Source organism: Muntiacus reevesi, chromosome 2, assembly GCF_963930625.1.
Source record: "Muntiacus reevesi chromosome 2, mMunRee1.1, whole genome shotgun sequence".
Classification (NCBI taxonomy): Eukaryota; Metazoa; Chordata; class Mammalia; order Artiodactyla; family Cervidae; genus Muntiacus; species Muntiacus reevesi.
This window is the reverse complement of record NC_089250.1, coordinates 260,121,507-260,139,947: the sequence shown is the minus strand read 5'-3', so window position 1 is coordinate 260,139,947 and position 18,441 is coordinate 260,121,507. Positions and strand designations below refer to the sequence as shown.

The following is an 18,441-nucleotide window of genomic DNA, read 5'->3' as shown; positions in this document are numbered from 1 at the left end:
TCTGAAGCCCCAGGAGGGGCTGGTCAGAGGACTTGCATAGTCACTCCACCTAAGACCTCTGGGGAGGGGCTAGAGTGGAGCCTACTGGGTGGACAGGAAGTGGAGGATACGGGCACGTTTGCTTTTTGACTTTTGGTCTCCATTTTCCCTTCTTGTTTTCTTTTTAAATTTTTATTTATTGGCTGTGCTGGGTTTTCGTTGCTGGGTGTGGGTTTTCTCGAGTTGTGGCAAGTGGAGGATAGGCTCTCTTTGTGGCACGCAGGCTTTTCTTTGCAGTGGCTTCTCTTGCTGCAGGGCATAGGCTCTAGGGCATGCAGGCTTTGGTAGTTGTGGTGCATAGGCTCAGAAGTTGCGGCTCCTGGGTTCCAGAGTGAGGGGGCTCAATAGCTGGAGTGCATGGGCTTAGTTGCCCCAAGGTATGTGGGATCTTCCTGGACGAGGGATGGAACCCGTGTCCCCTGCACTGGCAGATGGATTCTTAACCACTGGACCACCAGGGAAGTCCCCCTTTTTCCCTTCTTGACACACATGTTCCTTACAAGAACGTCCCTTCCCCACACATAAGCAAGAGGTTTGGGATTGACAACCCTCAGCTCCAGGGGTGGGTTCTGAAGGGCTTAAGCCCAGTAAGGTCTCATCCGTCTGGCAGAGTGAGTGGCGAAGTACTGAGTTTATGATTCAACCCCATCCAATCAGAGTGACCAACAGGACTCTTGCCTGGGAATGTTGGACTCCAGCCCCTTTTTTTCTCTGGATAATAAAACATATGGATGCGCTCTGACTGTGAGATGTACTGGCCTGAGGTCAGAGACCACCCTCAGATGAGGGCGGGGCAGGGAAAGCTAGAGAAATGGAGCCAGAATTCTATGGACATTGAAACTTCTGGATCAAGCTGTAACTTGAAGCCCGTCTTAACAAAGTCCATAAATTACCATCTCCATGTGGACCACAGAAAATTTTGCTACTTGCAACTGAAACAAAAATCTAAACTTCCCAGAGACCCCTCCTTAAACTAGACACTAGATAGGTGTTGCCATTCAAAATCTGTCACAATTAGTTTTAGACCTAGGCACTGAACAGTCAGAACAGACTGCAGGCCACGGCAATGGGCCTGGGTCATGGAGGACCCTGCTGGGCTGTAGGGAGGTCTGGGGAACTCTGCGGAGGGATTGAGCCAGGAGGCACACAGAGAAGCCACTATGTACCAGGTTGGCACAGGAGGATTTTGATATTTTAATAACCAATTAACTAGTGCAGCTGGGTGGTACAAACTAACTGAACACAGGGCCTTACAAGGTCCCATAGCTGATGCTGAAATGTGAAGTGAAAATTCAAGCAAAACAGGGAGAAAGGCCTAGGATGAGCAAGCGATGTCCAAGGCAACCCAGGACATAAGAGACAAGGGTGGGTGGTGGCTGGGGCAGGCCAGAGGCTTAGGTGGTGGACTTCCTCTTCAAGGCGTCCTTAGTTTCAGCCTTGTTCTCCTCTGCCCCCTTGTAGACAACCCTGGAGTTTAACCTGGAGCTCCTCCAAGACATGGTCCCAGAGTGGCTGAAGGCCCTGCTGTCGGAGGGGGTACTGTAGGTGTAGTAAGATTCTAAGCCAATGATGCTGTTGATCTTCCAGCGGAGGAAATTGCAAAACTTCACCATGTAGGGAGACAGAAGGCAGCAGATGATGTAGAGAATCACCAGGCCGACAAATAGGCTGGCTGACACCTGCAGGAAATGGGTCAACAGGCAACGGTAGGCGGTCTTGGTGGGGGAGGTGGGGTGGCGGGGTGGCCCTCCGCCGGGCAGGGCAGGGCATCTCCAGGGCAGCCACTTACCAGGAGGATGAGGAAGGCCCGCCTGGCACTGAGCGGGAGCCCATGGATGTGCAGCAGAAAGGTGAGCTGGTAGTCGCAATAGGTGCTCTTGTCCACACCTCTGGTGGGGATGCGGGTCAGGATGGGGTGGGGAGGACGTGGGCACCTCCCCCAGGAAGCCCCCAATCCCACCTCAGCTGTGTGTGTGCCTCACCTATTGCTCACCAACACCTTGAAGAAGAATTCAGGGGCAAAGATGCTGTGGGGAATGGTGTCATGGCACGGTGAGTTCTCCAGACATAGCCACCTGGGGGAGCAAGTTCAGGCGCTTGTGGTACAAATCACGCCTAGCGTGTGACAACCCCTGATCTTCCCCTCTGCTCCACAAGTTCTGGATGAGCACTAACTCGGTGCAACCTCCTACCTCCCTCCCTGATTCACACCTTCACTCATTCAGCTGGTAAGGCTGACTGACCTCCTACCAGGAGACAGGCTGTTTGTTTATCCATCCTTTTCCTCCCTTCTTTAGGGGAATTGTCAATTCCTCTGTCACTATGTATTCATCTAGATTACGGATTGTATACCTATGATGTGCCAATTCCTCATTTATTCTTTGCTGCCTTTATTCCGTCATGGCACAAAGTCGCATCTTCATTCCTTTTTTCACATAGTCAATAAATGCAAGTTGAATACTGTCTAAGCGCGAGTCGGTTACTTTGTTCACTCATTCATTTCCTTTATTTGCTTACGGCATCATTTTCTTTCATTCATTGAATCAAAAATAATTATTTATGCCTGGGAAATTCCATGGACAGAGGAGCCTGGCAGGCTACAGTCCACGGGGTGGCAAAGAGTCAGACACAAGTTATAGACTGCTGCTTCTAAGTCACTTCAGTTGTGTCCGACTCTGTGCGATCCCATAGGCTAAACAACAACAAATGTAAGCTTATATTCTGTCACTGTTCAATTTGTAATAAAAATTTTGAGAACTTAAATAGCTACTGAGGCCCTATATGCTAATTTTTTTTTCTTCTCCTGGTCGCACCACACAGCTTGCAGGATTTTAGTTCCCCAACCAGGAATCAAGCCCAGGCCCCCAGCAGTGGAAGCATAAAGTCCTAACCACTGGACCGCCAGGGAATTCCTGCTATATGCTAACTTATTACTTCATTGTTTTATTCATTCATTGATACCTCCATTCAAAGGTCAATAAGTGCCTACAAAGAATGAATGAATTTGTTCATTGTCTCATTCAACAAATACTATCTATTCTGGACCTGGATTTATAAGAGAGACAGACTCCACAGGAGACAGTGACAGCTCAGAGGGGTCAGGGTGAGAACAGGGAAGGTACAGGAGGATGCGAGAGCCAACTGTCCCACCTAGAACAGTCAGAAAAGTCCTCCTGGAGGAAGTGGCATCTGAACTAAGGCCTGAAGAAGGATTAAGGGGGACCAGTCCTACAGACAGAGGGTCCAGTTTGCATAAAGGTCAAAGTCAGTCTCATTCGAGAAACACAAAGACAGTCAGTGTAGCTTGAGGACCAAGGAGTCTCCCAGAGGCAGAATGGATGGAAACGCCCGACAGAATGTGGGCAGGTGGGGGCGAAGGGGGCCTGCATTCGGCCCAGGCACTCACTCGATGCCTAAACTGTTGTGGGACATGATGTTGAAGGCCAGGTCCTCGGTGGTCGTTGTGTTCTCCGTGGTCCAGATAAGGCTGCCAGTCCTGCGCAGGCAGGGGTAACCTCAGTAGCCGAGGCCCCAGAAGGAGGCGGGGAAGGGGGCGGGGATTGGGTGGGTGGAGCCTCATGCCACAGGAGGGCTAGAGTTTGCAGGAGCCTGGGAGCCTGCGCCGTGGGCGGGGCCTGGTGGGTACGGCTTGCAGCCCAAGTTTGGTCTGTGGCTGGGCAGCTGGAGGGGGCCTGCAGGGGAAGAAGGGCCAATTATGGGCCTGGTCCCACAGGGATTACTTGTCCAGGGGGCTGTTGAAGCGGTAGATTTCCTCCTCGCTGTATTCCTTGATGGTGTCAAGGGTGGGCCCGCCGCCCACCACCTTCAGCACGTAGCTGTGGGGAGCAGAGGTTCGAAGGGGCTGTCTGGAGTCCTGCCTCACCTCTACCATCCCCTTTTCTCCGCGCCCCCCACCCCCAGTCCCTTGCCCCCCAGCCCACTCCCATCAGCCGCTGGCTTGGCCCCCCCTTTACCTGCCCTGAAAACTGCCAGAATCGCCCGTCACCAAATCTTGGATCAAGAAGAATGGGTAGAAGACTGTGGGGTCGGAGGGGTGGAGGCCGGGAGGAGAAATGAGAGAGGGGAAGGAGGAGAGATGAAAGGACCCAAAGGAAGAGCAGGGGATGAGTGTGGGCAGTGAGCGGGCAGGCAGGAAGGGCCGGGGAGGGCAAAGGAGAGGGCGCTGGACACCCACTGTCCCGGAAGAGAAAGCAGGGCATCTCCGGGTCCACTTTGACGCAGTCGAAGTAGTGTTTGTTCTGCACGCGGTTGTGCTGCAGCGTGTAGGCGATGTCCAAGGCCAGGCGCTTGCCCGGCGGGCAGCCGATAAGCACCGGTACCATCAGATTGCCCTGAGGGAGAGGAGAAAAGCCTGGTTCTGGGGGTCTGGCAGGAGGGACACCCCTCCTCCCCCACACACCACCACTACCTGCCAGGCTCACCCTCACTAGAGGGCCAAGCTGGTTATTACTATTACCGTTAAAACAATAAAAACAGCAAGCACTTGCATAGCTCTTATTGTGCACGAGGCACGGAGGGATTCTGCACAGAGCTTTACATATTTAAGTTCATTTACTCCTCAAAACAACCTTGTGTAATATAGACCATTAACAGCTCCATTTAACGAGATGGCAAAAGTGAGGCACAGAGAAGTCAAGTCACTTATTAAGTATCCGAAGTCACACGGCTGGGAATGTGGTAGTCGGGATTCAAACTGAGTCAGGTGGCTACCAACTGCCTTCAGAATAAGACATACAAAACCATTAACACCTACGCCTATGAAGCAGCCAGCTGCTTTGTGTGTGTTAGTCATTCAGTCGTGTCAGACTCTGCGACCGCATGGACTGTAGCCAGCCAGGCTCTTCTGTCCATGGGATTTCCCAGGCAAGAATACTGGAGTGGGTTGCCATTTCCTCCTCCAGGGGATCTTCCCAACTTGGGGATCAAACCTAGGTCTTCTGCATTGCAGGCAGATTCTTTATAGTCTGAGCCACCAGGGAAGTCCCAGCTCCTAATTGGACTTTAATTGGCTGAAGCTGAGGGAATTCCCTGGTGATCCAGTGGTTAGGACTCTGATTTCACTGCCAAGGATCCAGGTTCAATTCCTGGTTGGGAAACTAAGATCCTACAAGCCTGCATAGCCAAAAAATAAGACAATGAAGAGCTGAGGTGGAACCTGATTTCCTAAACAGTAGGCTTGGGAGAAGCATGGGATACATGAGGGAGGTAGGGCCCAGGATGGGAGTTCAGTATCTTGGGAATGAAAGGTTCCTGGCCCATTCTGGGGCTAGGACCCAAGGATTTCACCCCATTGTCAGAAGGACATGGGCATCTAGAGACTGCAATCTGGGCTTGCTGGCTTCTGTGGAGAGGAGTTTTGGCCGCAGAGCATAAGCCAAAGACTTTACACCTATCAGCCACTGAATCACTGGGAAGATTTCTCAGATTCAATCTATCCACAATCCACCTCTATTCATGGCACTCCATCCCTCAATGTTCAAGCTAAAAAGCCTTAGTTTCATCCTGGAAACCTCTTTCTCTCAACCCCACATTCAGAAATCCTGTTGTCTCTAGAGTTCAAGATGGAGCCACTTTCTTCCCCCAACTCTTCTGCCCTACTCGGGCTGGTCCAACCTTCTTTTCCCCATGGTCTCCCTGCTCCTGTCTCTCCTCTCTAGGCTGTCCCACACTTGCAACCAGAGGGACTCTGAAACTTGAGTCACTCTTCTGCTCAGATGCCTCCTATGTGACCTGCCCAACACTTCTGCAAACTCATCTCTCTCCACCGTCCTCCTTGTACACCCTGCTCCAGCCACGCTTGCTCCTTGCTATTCCTTTTGTCTAAGACAGGAAACATACTACCATCTCCAGGCCTCTGCTATCTGTCCCCTCTCACTGGCATGCCTTCTGATAAATAACCGCATGCTTACTTCTTCCCCTCCTTCAAGTCTTTGCTCAAATGTTTCCTCCTCAGCCAGGCCTTCCCCAAGCCATCCTATGGAAAAGGCTTCCCTACCTATGCCTCTTGCTTGCTTTTTTTCTCCTAGTGCATATCACCTCTTAACATACAGTGTCTTGGGGCTTCCCTAGTGGCTCAGTGGTGAAGAATCCACCTGCCAATGCAGGATACATGGGTTTGATCCCCGATCCGGGAAGATCCCACAAGCCTCAGAGCAACTAAGCCCAAGTGCCACAACTATTGAACCTGTGCTCTGGAGCCTAGGAGTCACAACTACTGAGCCCAAGTGCTGCAACTACTGAAGCGCACATGCCTAGAACCTGTGTCTTGCAACAAGAGAAGCTACCGCAATGAGAAGCCCATGCACCACAGTTAAGAGTAGCCCCCACTCGCTGCAACTAAAGAAAGCCTACACATAGCAAGGAACACCCAGTGCAACCAAAGAGAAAAAAAAATTATTTTTGTAAAAAGCTACAATAAAAAAAGAGTAGATGCTTTTTAAAAAAATCATTGACTTTTTAAAAACAATCTTTAGGCAGGTATCATGGTCAGATAGATAGATAAGTGAATACATATTGGGATACACACACAAACACACACATATATACACAGTGAAAATTTCACTTCCATTCCTGTCCTCCAACTGTCCTGACTCTTCCCTAATCAACCAGTAAAGAAAGAAAGTGAAGTTACTCAGTCGTGTCCGACTCTTTGCGACCCCATGGACTGTAGCCTGCCAGGCCCCTCTGTCCATGGGATTTTCCAGGCAAGAATACTGGAGTGGGTTGCCATTTCCTTCTTCAGGGGTTCTTCCTGACCCAGGGATCGAACCCGGGTCTCCTGAACTGCAGGCAGACTCTTTACCACCTAAGCCACCAGGGAAGGGCTCATTCAACCAGTAGGGAACCATTATGAATACTTTCTTGCCCTTTTCCCCATAGTTTCTTCATGAAAATAAAAGCAAACATGAATATATGTTATCAAGTAACCTCTTTCATGCTATCATTTCGTATACACTGTTGCAGTATGTGGAGATCTCTGCCCCCTTGCTCTTGTTTTTCTCTTTTCTCTCTTTCTCTCTCTTTTTTTTTTTTTTTTTGGCCACACCATGAGGCTTGTGGGATCTTAGTTCCCCAACCAGGGATTGAACCTGGGCCACAAGAGTGAAAGCACTGACTCCTAACCACTGGACAACCAGGGAATTCACCCCCCCCACACACACACCCACACCCTGTTTTTTTTAAATAGCTGCATAGTTTTCCACTGCATGGATGTACCACCCTTTATTTAACCACTTCCCTAGTAATGAACATTTAGAATGTCTCCAAGTCTTTTGTAGTAACTGTGTGCTGCAAATCAGATTCCTGGAAGGGATCTGCTGGGCCCAAATAGATATTAACTGACTTTCTGGGGTTATGATGAAGAGGAAAATAGTGTGCACTACTAAGTTTAGCAGGAAACAGTTATTGGGCTGGGGTCACTCTTCCCTGCATTTGACCCTGAATATCCCATGTAATCCAAGGAGTTGGGAGCTGTTACAAGTCCCTTTTTTAAATTGCCCTGGGTCATAGCAACTCGGGCTTCCCAGGTGGCACTAGTAAAGAACCCAGGTGCCAATGCAGGTGACACAAGAGACAAGGGTTTTCTCCCTGGGCTGGCTGGGAAGATCCCCTGGAGGAGGGCATGGCAACCCACTTCAGTATTCTTGCCTGGAGAATATCATGAACAGAGGAGCCTGGCAGGCTACAGCCCATGGGGTCGCAAAGGGTTGGACATGACTGGAGCGACTTAGCATGCATGCATACTAACCCAGGAGAGAGACGCACCAGGGTCTGTCTCCTGGAGAGTGGGCAGGGAAGTGGGTGAGAACAAGGCCTCCTCTACCACTTGTTAGCTCCGGGGGTTACTCAGAGCAGATGTCTGCATCTCTCAGAGCCTCACTGTCTGCCTCCATAGCAGGTGAAGAACCAAGGACCCAAAGGCTTGAACAAAGAACGTTTGAGCAGGCAAAGGAAGAGCAAGGCATGAAAGGAGAGCCAAGCTTGTTCACGTGCCACCTTTGGACCAGTTGGAAAAACAAGCCCTGTGTCACAGATACTTAACTTCCCCTAGAAGAAAAGCATCAGAAGGAACACACAAATTTGTTTACACTACGCAATGCAGCACTTTCTGAAAACATGAATGGATTAAAGGAGGGAGGGGTGGCTGGGTGAGATAAATGATAAGAATGAATGAGAAAGAAAAAATTAGGAAGGCATTCTTGGGATTCCCAGCTAGAGCCCTCAGATTCCACCCTGTTGAGACTGACCCACACCCTTCCCTCCCAGCACAGGGCCCAGGACCCCAAGTCCAATACTTGCATACGAAGCCCCTGGTTCGTGTTCTGGAAGCAGTGCCCAGACGAGCCCAACACCTGCGAGTAGGAGCAGAAGATGAGATGGAACCCCATGGCTTAGTCCTTCCCCTCATCTGCGTCCCTGCCCTCCAGGCTTGGACCACACACCTTGACGAGCATGGAGGTCTTCATGAGGTGATGTCCACTGATGCCCTGGTCAAAGCAAGACCTTTTATCACTGAGCGTAACCTGGGAGTGGAGGCAGAAATGAAGGGGTCAGTAGGCCAGCGGGACGACACAGGCACCGTTCAAATAACCGCGGGCTTCTAACAGGTCCACTGCACCAGTAGCTCCGCCATCACCTCAACGCCTTTTCTCCACCTGGTCTCACCCAGAAAAGCACCGAGTTGCGATTAACAAGGACCTTCTCCTTCACCGCCGCCTCAATGCAGTCGGGGTCCGCCAGCACCACAGCCAGATCCAACGGGCTCAGCACCTGGAAGGAGGGGCCTGCTTGGAGCAGAGGGCGGGGTTAAGGCTGGGGCGTGACCCAGTCGAATCCCCGCCCCTCGGTACCACCCAGGCCCCGCCCACAGACCGTGCTGGATTCCCGGCTTCCGGGCGGTCAGGAAGACTGAGAAGCTGTAGCTGGTACCCTTGTCCAGGAAGATGCGCTCGGGCAGCTCGTTCTCGGCCTTGAGGTCGTAGATTTTTTCGTAGCTGGTCATGTCAACGTGCACACTGCCTGCATTCCGCCAGTTGCTGGCCAGGTAGAAGTAGTAATCCTGGGCGACGGGGTGCGGCGCAAAGTCAGTGCCCGGACAGGGGGATGGTGAGGGGGAGATCCGGGCTCGGCCCCTTCCCCCGACTCGCCACCCTCTTCACGCACCTGGTCCTGCTTCTTGTTCTTCCACCAGCGCCAGGTGGAGTCGTGCACTGGGTCCGCGTATGGCTGCAGGAATCGAGGCACCGAGGGGAGGGGTGGATATGTCAAGGGGTCTGCCAAGGCAGGCTGTGTCCCCAGCCTCAGTCCCAGCCCCTGACCCAAACTGAAAGATACACACCCAAGCCCGGCTTTCGGCCTGACCGCCCACCCCTGCCCCCAGCCCAAAGCCATCTCTTCTGAGCCGAGCTCGGTCCCCTCCTCGGCCCCCCTTCAGCCTCGGAAGCACCGAGGCGGCTCTGCTCTGCTCTGCCCTCCGCCGCGGTTCTCCCTCCCGCGTAGAAGCCCCTGCGATACCGCCTCAGGCAGGACCCGGCCCGGACGGCGCCCACCTTGTCGTACTTCGAGTGCAGCCTGAGCAGGTAGTAGACGAGGCCCTGATAGACAGCCAGCGAGTTCTCGCTGTGGAAGCCCCAGGGCTCCCAGACGCGCGGCGGCTGGGCGCGGTAGCGCTCCTGGCGCGTGTAGATCTGCGGGTTGGGCAGCTCCCGCAGACGCATCACCGTGAAGGGGCAGAAGTTGGAGAAGGACAGCGTCAGGTGGCTCCTGAGCGGCGGTAGTGGAGGACGGAAGCTGAGTTACCCGGGATCCGCGCACCAGGAACCTCCGCGGGCCTGCTTCCCACCCCTACGCTGCTGGCTACGCAAGGCTGATCCTGACCTACGCCGCAATCCCTGACCTTCCTCCTCAGGTTCAGCCCCTGGACATATTCATCTGCTTGTCCCTCGACCCCTCAGAACAGAGTCCTGGACCTCATCCTATACTCTCCCCGACCCCTCCACGGTACTCAACCTTCTAAGGGTTCTTCCACCTCACTCCTCCACCACTCCCAGCTGCCTCCCTGGGCTCCTCTGCAGGTGAGCAGAAGGATGTAAAATCTGACCATGAAGTTCAAGCTCCTCCCTATGACCACCAGGGTCACCTTTTCCATCTGGTCTCCAGGGCACTTCATTGGCAACGCATTCTATCCATACTACACTTCCTCTCAGTTCTTGATCACCCAGTCTCCTTTCCACTGGGCACAAGTGGTTCCCCCTGTCTGGAACACCCTTCTCCATCTACCACCTCATCAGTTCTCCTCACCCTTCATGCACCTCTTCTTGTGGAAGCCCTCCCTGACGCACCTTGCCCCTAGACTGGGTTAGACCCCTCCTGCTTTGAGCCCAAAGGTTGTCACTGGGGATGGCTTGGGCTCCCCTCCCCCCAACCCGAGTGGGTGCTTCAGATGGCAGTGCCTAAGGCTGTCTGTCTCTATGGTTCAGTATCTTCTCACCCTTGCCGCTCCAAGACATAGTCGTCACTGATCTGCTGGTACATCAGTAGCTGCTCCACGGGCATGAGCCTCTTGACGAGCCTGCCCTGCTGGTTGTCTATCAGGTACACCAGCTGCAGTGGGAAGGCATGGGCCACATGAGCTGGTGTCAGCCACCCTGCAGCTCCCCCTTGTCTCCCCAGCGCCATCCCCCCGCCTTGGTACCTGGTACAGTTTTTTGTCTTCATAGAAGAGGGTGACCATAGTCTCATTGGGGGCGTAGAGAGAGGACTGCTGAAGAACCTGGAGGTTGATGTACACCTCCCAGGCCTTGGACGGGAATAGCTGGTACACCTGGTAGCTGCCCTCCAGGAGGTACCAGATCTGGGGGTATGACAGCGGGGTGTGTGTGTGTGAGGCCCATGGGCACTGTGACCCCCACCCCTCCCTCTGAGGGGTGAAGACCCCATTCCCTGAGGGGTGAGTCTTGGGTGCTCACCTCCAGCTGGGACCAGGTGAGCCATCTTTCTACTTCTCAGACCCAGCCACCTCTGCTTCCAGCCCTCACTCCACATGATAAATTTCTTCAATGTTTCAGTCTGCTTGAGCTTTTATTACTTGCAATGTAACCATTCCTAATATACACACTGCCTGAAGGCTGGGGATCCAAGGGCTAAGCCCTCTTTTTCCCTTCTCACTCTTTTTAAGATTCTTTTGTAATGTGGACCACTTTTAAAGTTGTTATTGAGTTTGTTACAATACTGCTTCTGTTTTCTGTTTTGGTTTTTTGGCCCTGAGACATGTGGGATCTCAGCTCCCTGACCAGGGATCGAACCCACACCTGCTGCAATGAAAGGTGAAGTCCTAACCACTGGATCGCCAGGGAAGTCTCCCTTCTCGCTCTTTGCACCCTTCAGGGTCTCTGCATCCCCTTGGCCTCAGTTTCCCACCTCTGTCCTGATGCCCACCCTCCCACCCCCTAACACATTTGGCTGTAGACCAAACCTCGTCCTTAGCTTCAGCTTGGAGGATTCTCTCCAGCCTCCAGCACAGCCCCCCTCCATGTGGCCTTCTCTATGAAGCCCTCCCTGACGCATATACCCCCAGACAGGGACTGAACTTCCATAGGTGCTGTTTTTCCCACTGCAGCCTTGGCTGCCCTGAACTGTCACTGTCTGGGAATGAATCCATCCTCCCAACTGGACTGGGACCCTGTGAGGGCAGGGCCCACAGCTGACTCACTGGCCACTGTGTCTCCAGCACTGGATCGGGTGTGCTGAGCTGCATGGCGGAATGAAAGAGGGCCCCCTATGGACATCCCTTCATGACTCTGAGCACAGGCCCTTTACCCTGCTGAGTGACTTTGGAAAAGACACATCCTTTTTGAGTTTGAGGGTTCTCAGCTATCAGTGGAGCTTCTGCTGCCCTTCCATTCCCCAGGGTCCCTGAGAATGTTCCCTCTCCTGGGCCCTTTTACCCTGACGGGGGTGGGGGGAGAAGGGAGACCCCTGGGCAGAAAGGAAGTGGGGAGAGGGGCAGGGCAGTCCACCTCCTCGTTCTCGGTGACAATGGCCATGTCCCCTTGGAATGAGTTCACCAGGTACTTGATGGACAGCTCCTTGGGGAAGTCCGCCAGGTAAATGAAGTTTTCACTGTTAAAACTGAATGGGCAGAGGTGGGAGGTCAGCACACCCAGGTGAGGCCCAGAGAATATCTGCTTCCCTGACTAGTCCTGACATGCCACTGTGGGAACCATCTACTTGCTTCTCCACCAGCCTGGTGAGAACACACAAAGGAAGCCTGGGACTCTAGTTTCTGCCCCCACCTCCAAACCCTCTGGCTGACCTGCCCATCTGTAAACAGGAGCTTTCGACCAAACTGGCAGTTTGCCAACACCCCACAGAGTTGGCTCTGGGTCCTTCAGCTTCCTGAAGGGTGAAAAGCATCCTATCCTCTCCCTGGGCCATGTCCCTCTATTGCTCACACAGGTTGGGTCCTCATAGCAGGTTTCATTTAAGAAAGGATTCCCACCACTGGGACTTCCCTGGTGGTCCAGTGGTTAAGAATCCGCCTGCCAATACAGAGGCTGTGAGTTCAGTCCCACATGCTGCAGAGCAACTAAGCCCGTGCACCACAGCTAATGAGGCCAGTGCCTCAGCTATTGAAACCCTCATGCCTAAAGCCTGAGCTCTGCAACAAGAGAAGCCACTGCAATGAGAAGCCTGTGCACCATGACGAAGAATAGCCCCTGCTCTCTGCAAATAGAGAAAAGTCCGTGCACAGCAACCGAGACCCAGTGGAGCCAAAAATAAATAAGGATAAAATGTTGTTGTTGTTGTTCTTGTTTTTTTAAAAAAAGGACTCCCAGCTTTAAAATATCAGCTTCCCCTATTCTATCTCTGCCCACCCCAGCCCATGTTTTTCCCCATGATGGTTCTGATCACTTCTGGCCTTGGGCATATACACCCTGAAAACTTGGTGACTTCAGAAAGGAGCCCCACCCTATGTGGGGCTGGGGAGACCGACTCCATACCTCTGGAGGAGGAAGTTGCCCCAGATGAGCAGCAGGTTGTTATACGGGTTGTAGGACATGCCCTTGGGGACCATTGGAAATTTGGTATAGGACTCTGTCCCTAGAATCATCAGGAACTCCAGGCCTCGAGCTGGCAGGGGCACAGACAAAGTGGACAGAGCAGTGAGGTGGGGTTGCTTGGGCCTCTCCTGGCACCCACCCATTTTTTCAGCCCCCTCTGCCTTCCCCTCCTACCATCAGGGATGAATTCTGGGATGGTGTAGAGGACAACCAGGTGATCGTTGACTACAGGTGGGGAAGACACAGCAAAATCTCCTGAGACCCTGAGCTTTCAAGACCTGCAACTGAGCAAGTCCCTAGCTCCCCAACGCCTCCAACCCCATCCCAAAAGCTTCCCATTTGGGCCCACTGTTGCTGTTGTCTAGTTGCTAAGGCGTGTCCAACTCTGCGACCCCATGGGCTGTAGCCTGCCAGGCTCCTTAGTCCTTATAATTTCTCCATGTGAATTATAAAAAGGCACTTCCTCTAAGAGGATACAGTCCTGTGAGGGCAGAGGACTTGATTCCTTGGCTGGGGAGCTCCAGACACAGCCTAAATAACTGTACATGCACACCTGCTAAGTTGCTTCGGGAGTATCCAAACCTATGGACTGTAGCCCTAGGGGCTTCCCTGTCTGGGCTGCCATGCCCTCCTCCAGGGGATCTTTCCAAACCCATGTCTCTTATTGTCTCCTGCATTGGCAGGTGGGTTCTTTAGCACCAGTACCACCTGGGAAGCCCTAAACAACTGTACATGGCAGCCCTATTCTCACTCCATCAGCTCACATCAAATCTTATTGTGAGCCACAAGGCCCTCCCAGGTCTCGCATTGCTCATGCTTCCAATCTCCCTCCTTCCCCTTCCCCCTCAGCTCCAGTCTCATGGACTTCCTCTCAGTTTTCCCAAGCCACTCGGCCTGTTCTCCACCACTGCCCCTGACCTAGAAGTGGCAGGAGCCACATTTCCTTTCTGCTATCTGTTGAGCACAGATGCCACAAGATGGATCAGCAGTTCATAACCCCATCTCCTGCCCCTTCCCGCTTAGCAGCCCCCAGTGATGCCCCAATTACCCAGGTCATAGCTGACCACCTGGAAATACTTCGAGGAGGTAGGGCCTACAATCTCCACCAGCATCAGTAGATTGTAGTTACCAGCAACGAATACGGCCCAGGTGATGGAGCAGTTGACAACTGCGGAGGGAAGGCAGAAGTCCAGAAAAAACCCCCAGCCCCGTCCCCCTCCAAGGTCTCTGTGACTGCCAGGCCGATCCTGGTGACTCTCCACCCACCCCCAAGAAACTGCCCATCTTTTCCCGTGGCCTCTCCCACCCTTCCCTGCTCTCCCACATCCCCAGTTGCCCCCCAACCCTCCCAAGCCCACCCTATTCCCCACCCCCGCAGACCCATGTGGGAGCGGGATACCTAGAATTGCACTGCACACGGACCGATTCCTGGGCAGCAACTTGAAGGACACAAGGCCATCTGAGGAGCAGAGCAGGTCAATGCTCAGGCCCTTCCCAGCCCATCTGGCACCCCACCACATCAGCTCTTCAGTTATCCAGGGTTGAATACCTGTGCCTCCTTCTTAGCCCTGGGGCAGCTCTCCCCCAACTGGCCTTTCTGTCCATTCACAACTGGCCTATCAGAATATGTCTGCCTGCTGGTCACAGTAATTGGCTCAGGTCTGAGCACATGCCCCAGAAATGGGCCAGTCAGAGTGAACCCTGGGATTTGTGCTAAGACCAATGGGGAAAGAGTGCTGTCAGGGGTGACTCAAACCAGTGGGAGATGTGAGCCCCAAGTTCCTGGATGCCATCTCTAACCCCTGAGAAGGGAGTATCTATCTGAAAATGAGGCCAAATTATAGGGCTAATAATGATAAACCCTTGAATAGGACTCACCATGTCCCTAGTGCTCTAAGACCTTCACATATGTCAACTTATTTAACTTTGATATCAACACGATGATGTGGGTATTAGTATTCTCAGCCCCATTTTGCAAGTGAGGATAAGTGCCCGAAAAGAGAGGTTGAGTTACCTGTCCAAAGCCACAGGTGACTTGGGTTGGGGTGTTAGAGCAGTCTCTCTCCTGAACCCATACCATAATCCCTAGGCTATACTCCCTTGCCAAGGGATAGTCCTGACGATTCACCCTGCAAGCCCTGGATCCAGCTATGCCTGATGCTGCATCTGGGTCTTTTCATCTATATAAGTCTACACATTTTCTACGCTTAAATAATTTTTGAATTCGGCTTCTGCCCTTTGAAACTAAACACATTGTGAAAGATACCTAACCGCTCCCCCCTCCCACCAAGCCCCGCCACGACAAAGGCATAAACCCATCTTGACTCAAAGCCTGGGACTCCTCCTGAAGGAATATGGTGAGGGGTGAGGGCCTGGGGTCAGAACTCTTAGGGAGTGAGAGGGTCCTGAGGGGTCTCTTGGGCTGCTGGAGACTCCTGACCTTACCTGTGATGGTCCCAAAGTGGACATAACCTTCGTTCTTGCCAGTGGTGAGGGCCATCACGTACTCGGAGCCATTGCTATGGAAATGCACAGGGCACAACCTCTTGATGCACTCGTTAGCCAGGACTCGAACCCATCTCTCTGTGGGGGCCAGCATAGACACTTGAGCCTGGGACCTTGAGTCCCCAGATCCAACTATGCCTGAAACCAACATGCTCCTGAGTTTTCTAGCTGTCTAAGCCAATAAACACCCCTTTCTTTGACTTACATCTATTCTAACCTGGTTCTTCCCACTGTCAAATTTCCCTAAGAAAGAAAGTGAGAAAAATAAAGCCTTTGGGAACACTCACTAATGAAATAGGGGTTACAGTGTAAGTTTCTGTGATCCTGTAAGTTCACATCGCTCATTTACATGGGGAGGGGCAGGGGGGTAAGAAGAACTAGGGCTTTGATATCATTCAAAAGACGAGGCCAAAAAAAAAAAAAAAAGACGAGGCCAAATCCAAAGTCTCTCTTAGGATTTCCCTGGTAGTCCAGTGGCTAAGGCTCTGCATTCCCAAAGCAGAGGGGCTGGGTTCAATCCCCGGTCAGGGAACTAAACCCCACATGCCACAACTAAGAGTTCACATGTCTCAACTAAAGTGCTGCAACTAGGACCTGATGCAGCCAAATAAATAAATTAAAAATTAAGTCTCTCTTTTCCTCCCTGATCAATCTCCTTCATGGCTCTGCCTTTCCAACAGCCCGTCCCTGATTCTCTCTTTGCCTGACTTCCTGCCCCTCCCCAGCGCCCCACACTTCTCACTTGATGTGCATCTCTCTCTGGTAATTCTTTGACCCTCTCTGCGCCTTTGCATATGAGTGCGCATGCACGTGTCTCTCTTTCTCTCTGCTCCCTCCCTTCACTCTCAGGCCTCTCTCTGCCCTTAGTGGGTTCAAGACTCCTGGGAAGGTCTGGATGAAAGCCTTGTCCCAATATACAGAGGGGAGGAGGAGGTGCCTGCAGGGTGGGAAGTGATGCTTCAGGAGCTTGGGAAGTCCCTCCTACATCCCCCTCTCCCCACCCATGGTAATTCCATTCCCAGGTGCCTCCAGTGATGGATTCACTGAAGCACCCTCCCTGGGGCTCTAACAGGCAGGTCCCATGGCCTAAGATGCCCAGGATGCCTGGGTATGTGACCCCTCACCACTGCCATGATTGCTCTCGAAGAGTGTGGTGTAGGTGCCTGTGAAATAGTAGATGAGCTGGTTCTGCCGGATGAAGAGGGTGCTCTCAGTGGCAATGGCATCATAGATGGTGGCGGTGAAACTGGCTTGGGGGCAGTAGAAGGAGCCTACCCAGCAACTGTCAATGCTCAACTGCAGGGGAGTGGAGCCAGTGGTGAGCAGGTGGCCTTGATCCCCACTCCCGTGTCCCGCCCTGGGGGGAGGCACCTGCTCAGACCACTGCTTGGGATGGACACATGTGGCTGCCCCCAGGGCCCCCTTCCTGCTCACCCTGCAGCAGCATCTTGGTGGCCAAACTTCCCCCAACAAACTTCCCCTGGAAGGAGGCGACCCAGGCCAGAGCCAGTGGGGGCTTGCTGTGCTCCCTGGAGTTGGGCAGTGCTCCATGTACTCATCGGGGCTCAGCACACCTGGTTCCCCAGGCCACAGTCAGGATTGTCCTCATGTGGATCCACAAGATTCCATGCTTGGCCTAAGGCACATTTTAATAATCCTATTCTGTACTTTTTATATTTATTTATTTTGACTGCGCTGGGTCTTTGTTGCTGCCCGTGGGCTTTCTCTAGTTGTGGTGTGAGGGCTTCTCACTGCAGTGGCTTCTCTTGTTGCAGAGCACGGACTCTAGAGCATGGGTTTCAGTAGTTGCGGCTCATGGGTTTGGTTGCCCCACGACATGTGGGATCTTTCCAGACCAGGGGTCAAACCCATGTCCCCTGCACTGGCAGTTGGATTCTTAACCACTAGACTACCAGGGAAGTCCCTATCCTATTCTATTTGAACAACTGGCCATCTGAACTCACCGACTAATCACTAACACTGGTAATATCATTAACAGTGGGAAAGCATCACCAATGAAGGGCTCTTGCCTAAAAGATTGAGTATAACTTTAACCAAGCTTCTAGAACTTACTACCAGTTTATAGGCAATATAGGGTGTTGCGGATAGAATTTACATGTTGAAGCTCTATCCCCCAACATGAGTCAGTTGGGGCCTTAAAGGAGATAATTAAGGTTATAAGCAAGGTTATAAGTGAGGTTATAAGGGTGGGGCCCTAATCCTATTGGACTGGTGTCCTTATCAGAAGAGGAAAAGACACCAGAGATCTCTCTCTCCACTCATGCACACGGAGAAAAGGCCACATGACGACAATAGTGAGAAGGCAGCCATCTGCAAGCCACGGAAAGAGGCCTCACTAGAAACCAACTCTGATGACACCTTGATCTTGGACTTCCAGACTCCAGAACTACAAGAATATAAATTTCTGTGCCTAAGCCACCCAGTCAGAGGTATTTTGTTATGGCACCCTGAGACTAATATTCAATACATAAGGTCAGAGGAATAAGCTAATTGATTCTATGAAGAAGAAAACAGCCAGGGCTTCCCTGGTGGCTCAGGGGTAAAGAGGAGACGTGGGTTAGATTCCTGGTCCAGGAAGATCCCACATGCTATGGAGCAACTAAGTCCTTGAGCTGCAACTACTAAACCTCATTTGCCTCAAGCCTGTGCTCTGCAATAACAGAAGCCACCACAATGAGAAACCCATGCACTGCAGTGAAGAGCAGCTCCTATTCACCACAACTAGAGAAAGCCCACGTGCAGCAATGAAGACCCAGCACAGCAAAAAAAAAAAAAAAAAAAAAAAAAAGCAGTA

General features: G+C 52.3%; 1 protein-coding gene across 2 annotated transcripts in view; it reads right to left on the bottom strand.

Moving 5' to 3' along the window:
• Nucleotides 1-1,226: 1,226 nt before the first annotated feature.
• CATSPERG (cation channel sperm associated auxiliary subunit gamma) overlaps nt 1,227-18,441 on the bottom strand; it is a 29,547-nt gene continuing 12,332 nt past the window's right edge. Inside the window, exons 7-28 of one of the 2 annotated variants that reach the window (XM_065926021.1) lie at nt 16,751-16,922; nt 15,567-15,704; nt 14,521-14,580; nt 14,170-14,289; nt 13,296-13,346; nt 13,062-13,191; nt 12,078-12,189; nt 10,754-10,912; nt 10,550-10,662; nt 9,609-9,822; nt 9,223-9,285; nt 8,932-9,118; nt 8,725-8,843; nt 8,502-8,582; nt 8,355-8,411; nt 4,235-4,391; nt 4,014-4,077; nt 3,780-3,875; nt 3,446-3,535; nt 2,022-2,114; nt 1,829-1,928; nt 1,227-1,718 (exon numbers count right to left, since the gene is read on the bottom strand). In XM_065926021.1, the coding sequence (XP_065782093.1) occupies nt 1,434-1,718; nt 1,829-1,928; nt 2,022-2,114; nt 3,446-3,535; nt 3,780-3,875; nt 4,014-4,077; nt 4,235-4,391; nt 8,355-8,411; nt 8,502-8,582; nt 8,725-8,843; nt 8,932-9,118; nt 9,223-9,285; nt 9,609-9,822; nt 10,550-10,662; nt 10,754-10,912; nt 12,078-12,189; nt 13,062-13,191; nt 13,296-13,346; nt 14,170-14,289; nt 14,521-14,580; nt 15,567-15,704; nt 16,751-16,922 (2,661 nt within the window). In that variant the 3' untranslated portion in view covers nt 1,227-1,433. Of the gene's footprint in view, nt 1,719-1,828; nt 1,929-2,021; nt 2,115-3,445; nt 3,732-3,779; nt 3,876-4,013; nt 4,392-8,354; nt 8,412-8,501; nt 8,583-8,724; nt 8,844-8,931; nt 9,119-9,222; nt 9,286-9,608; nt 9,823-10,549; nt 10,663-10,753; nt 10,913-12,077; nt 12,190-13,061; nt 13,192-13,295; nt 13,347-14,169; nt 14,290-14,520; nt 14,581-15,566; nt 15,705-16,750; nt 16,923-18,441 lie in introns of those variants that run through there. The other variant, XR_010661705.1, reaches the window with a different exon arrangement.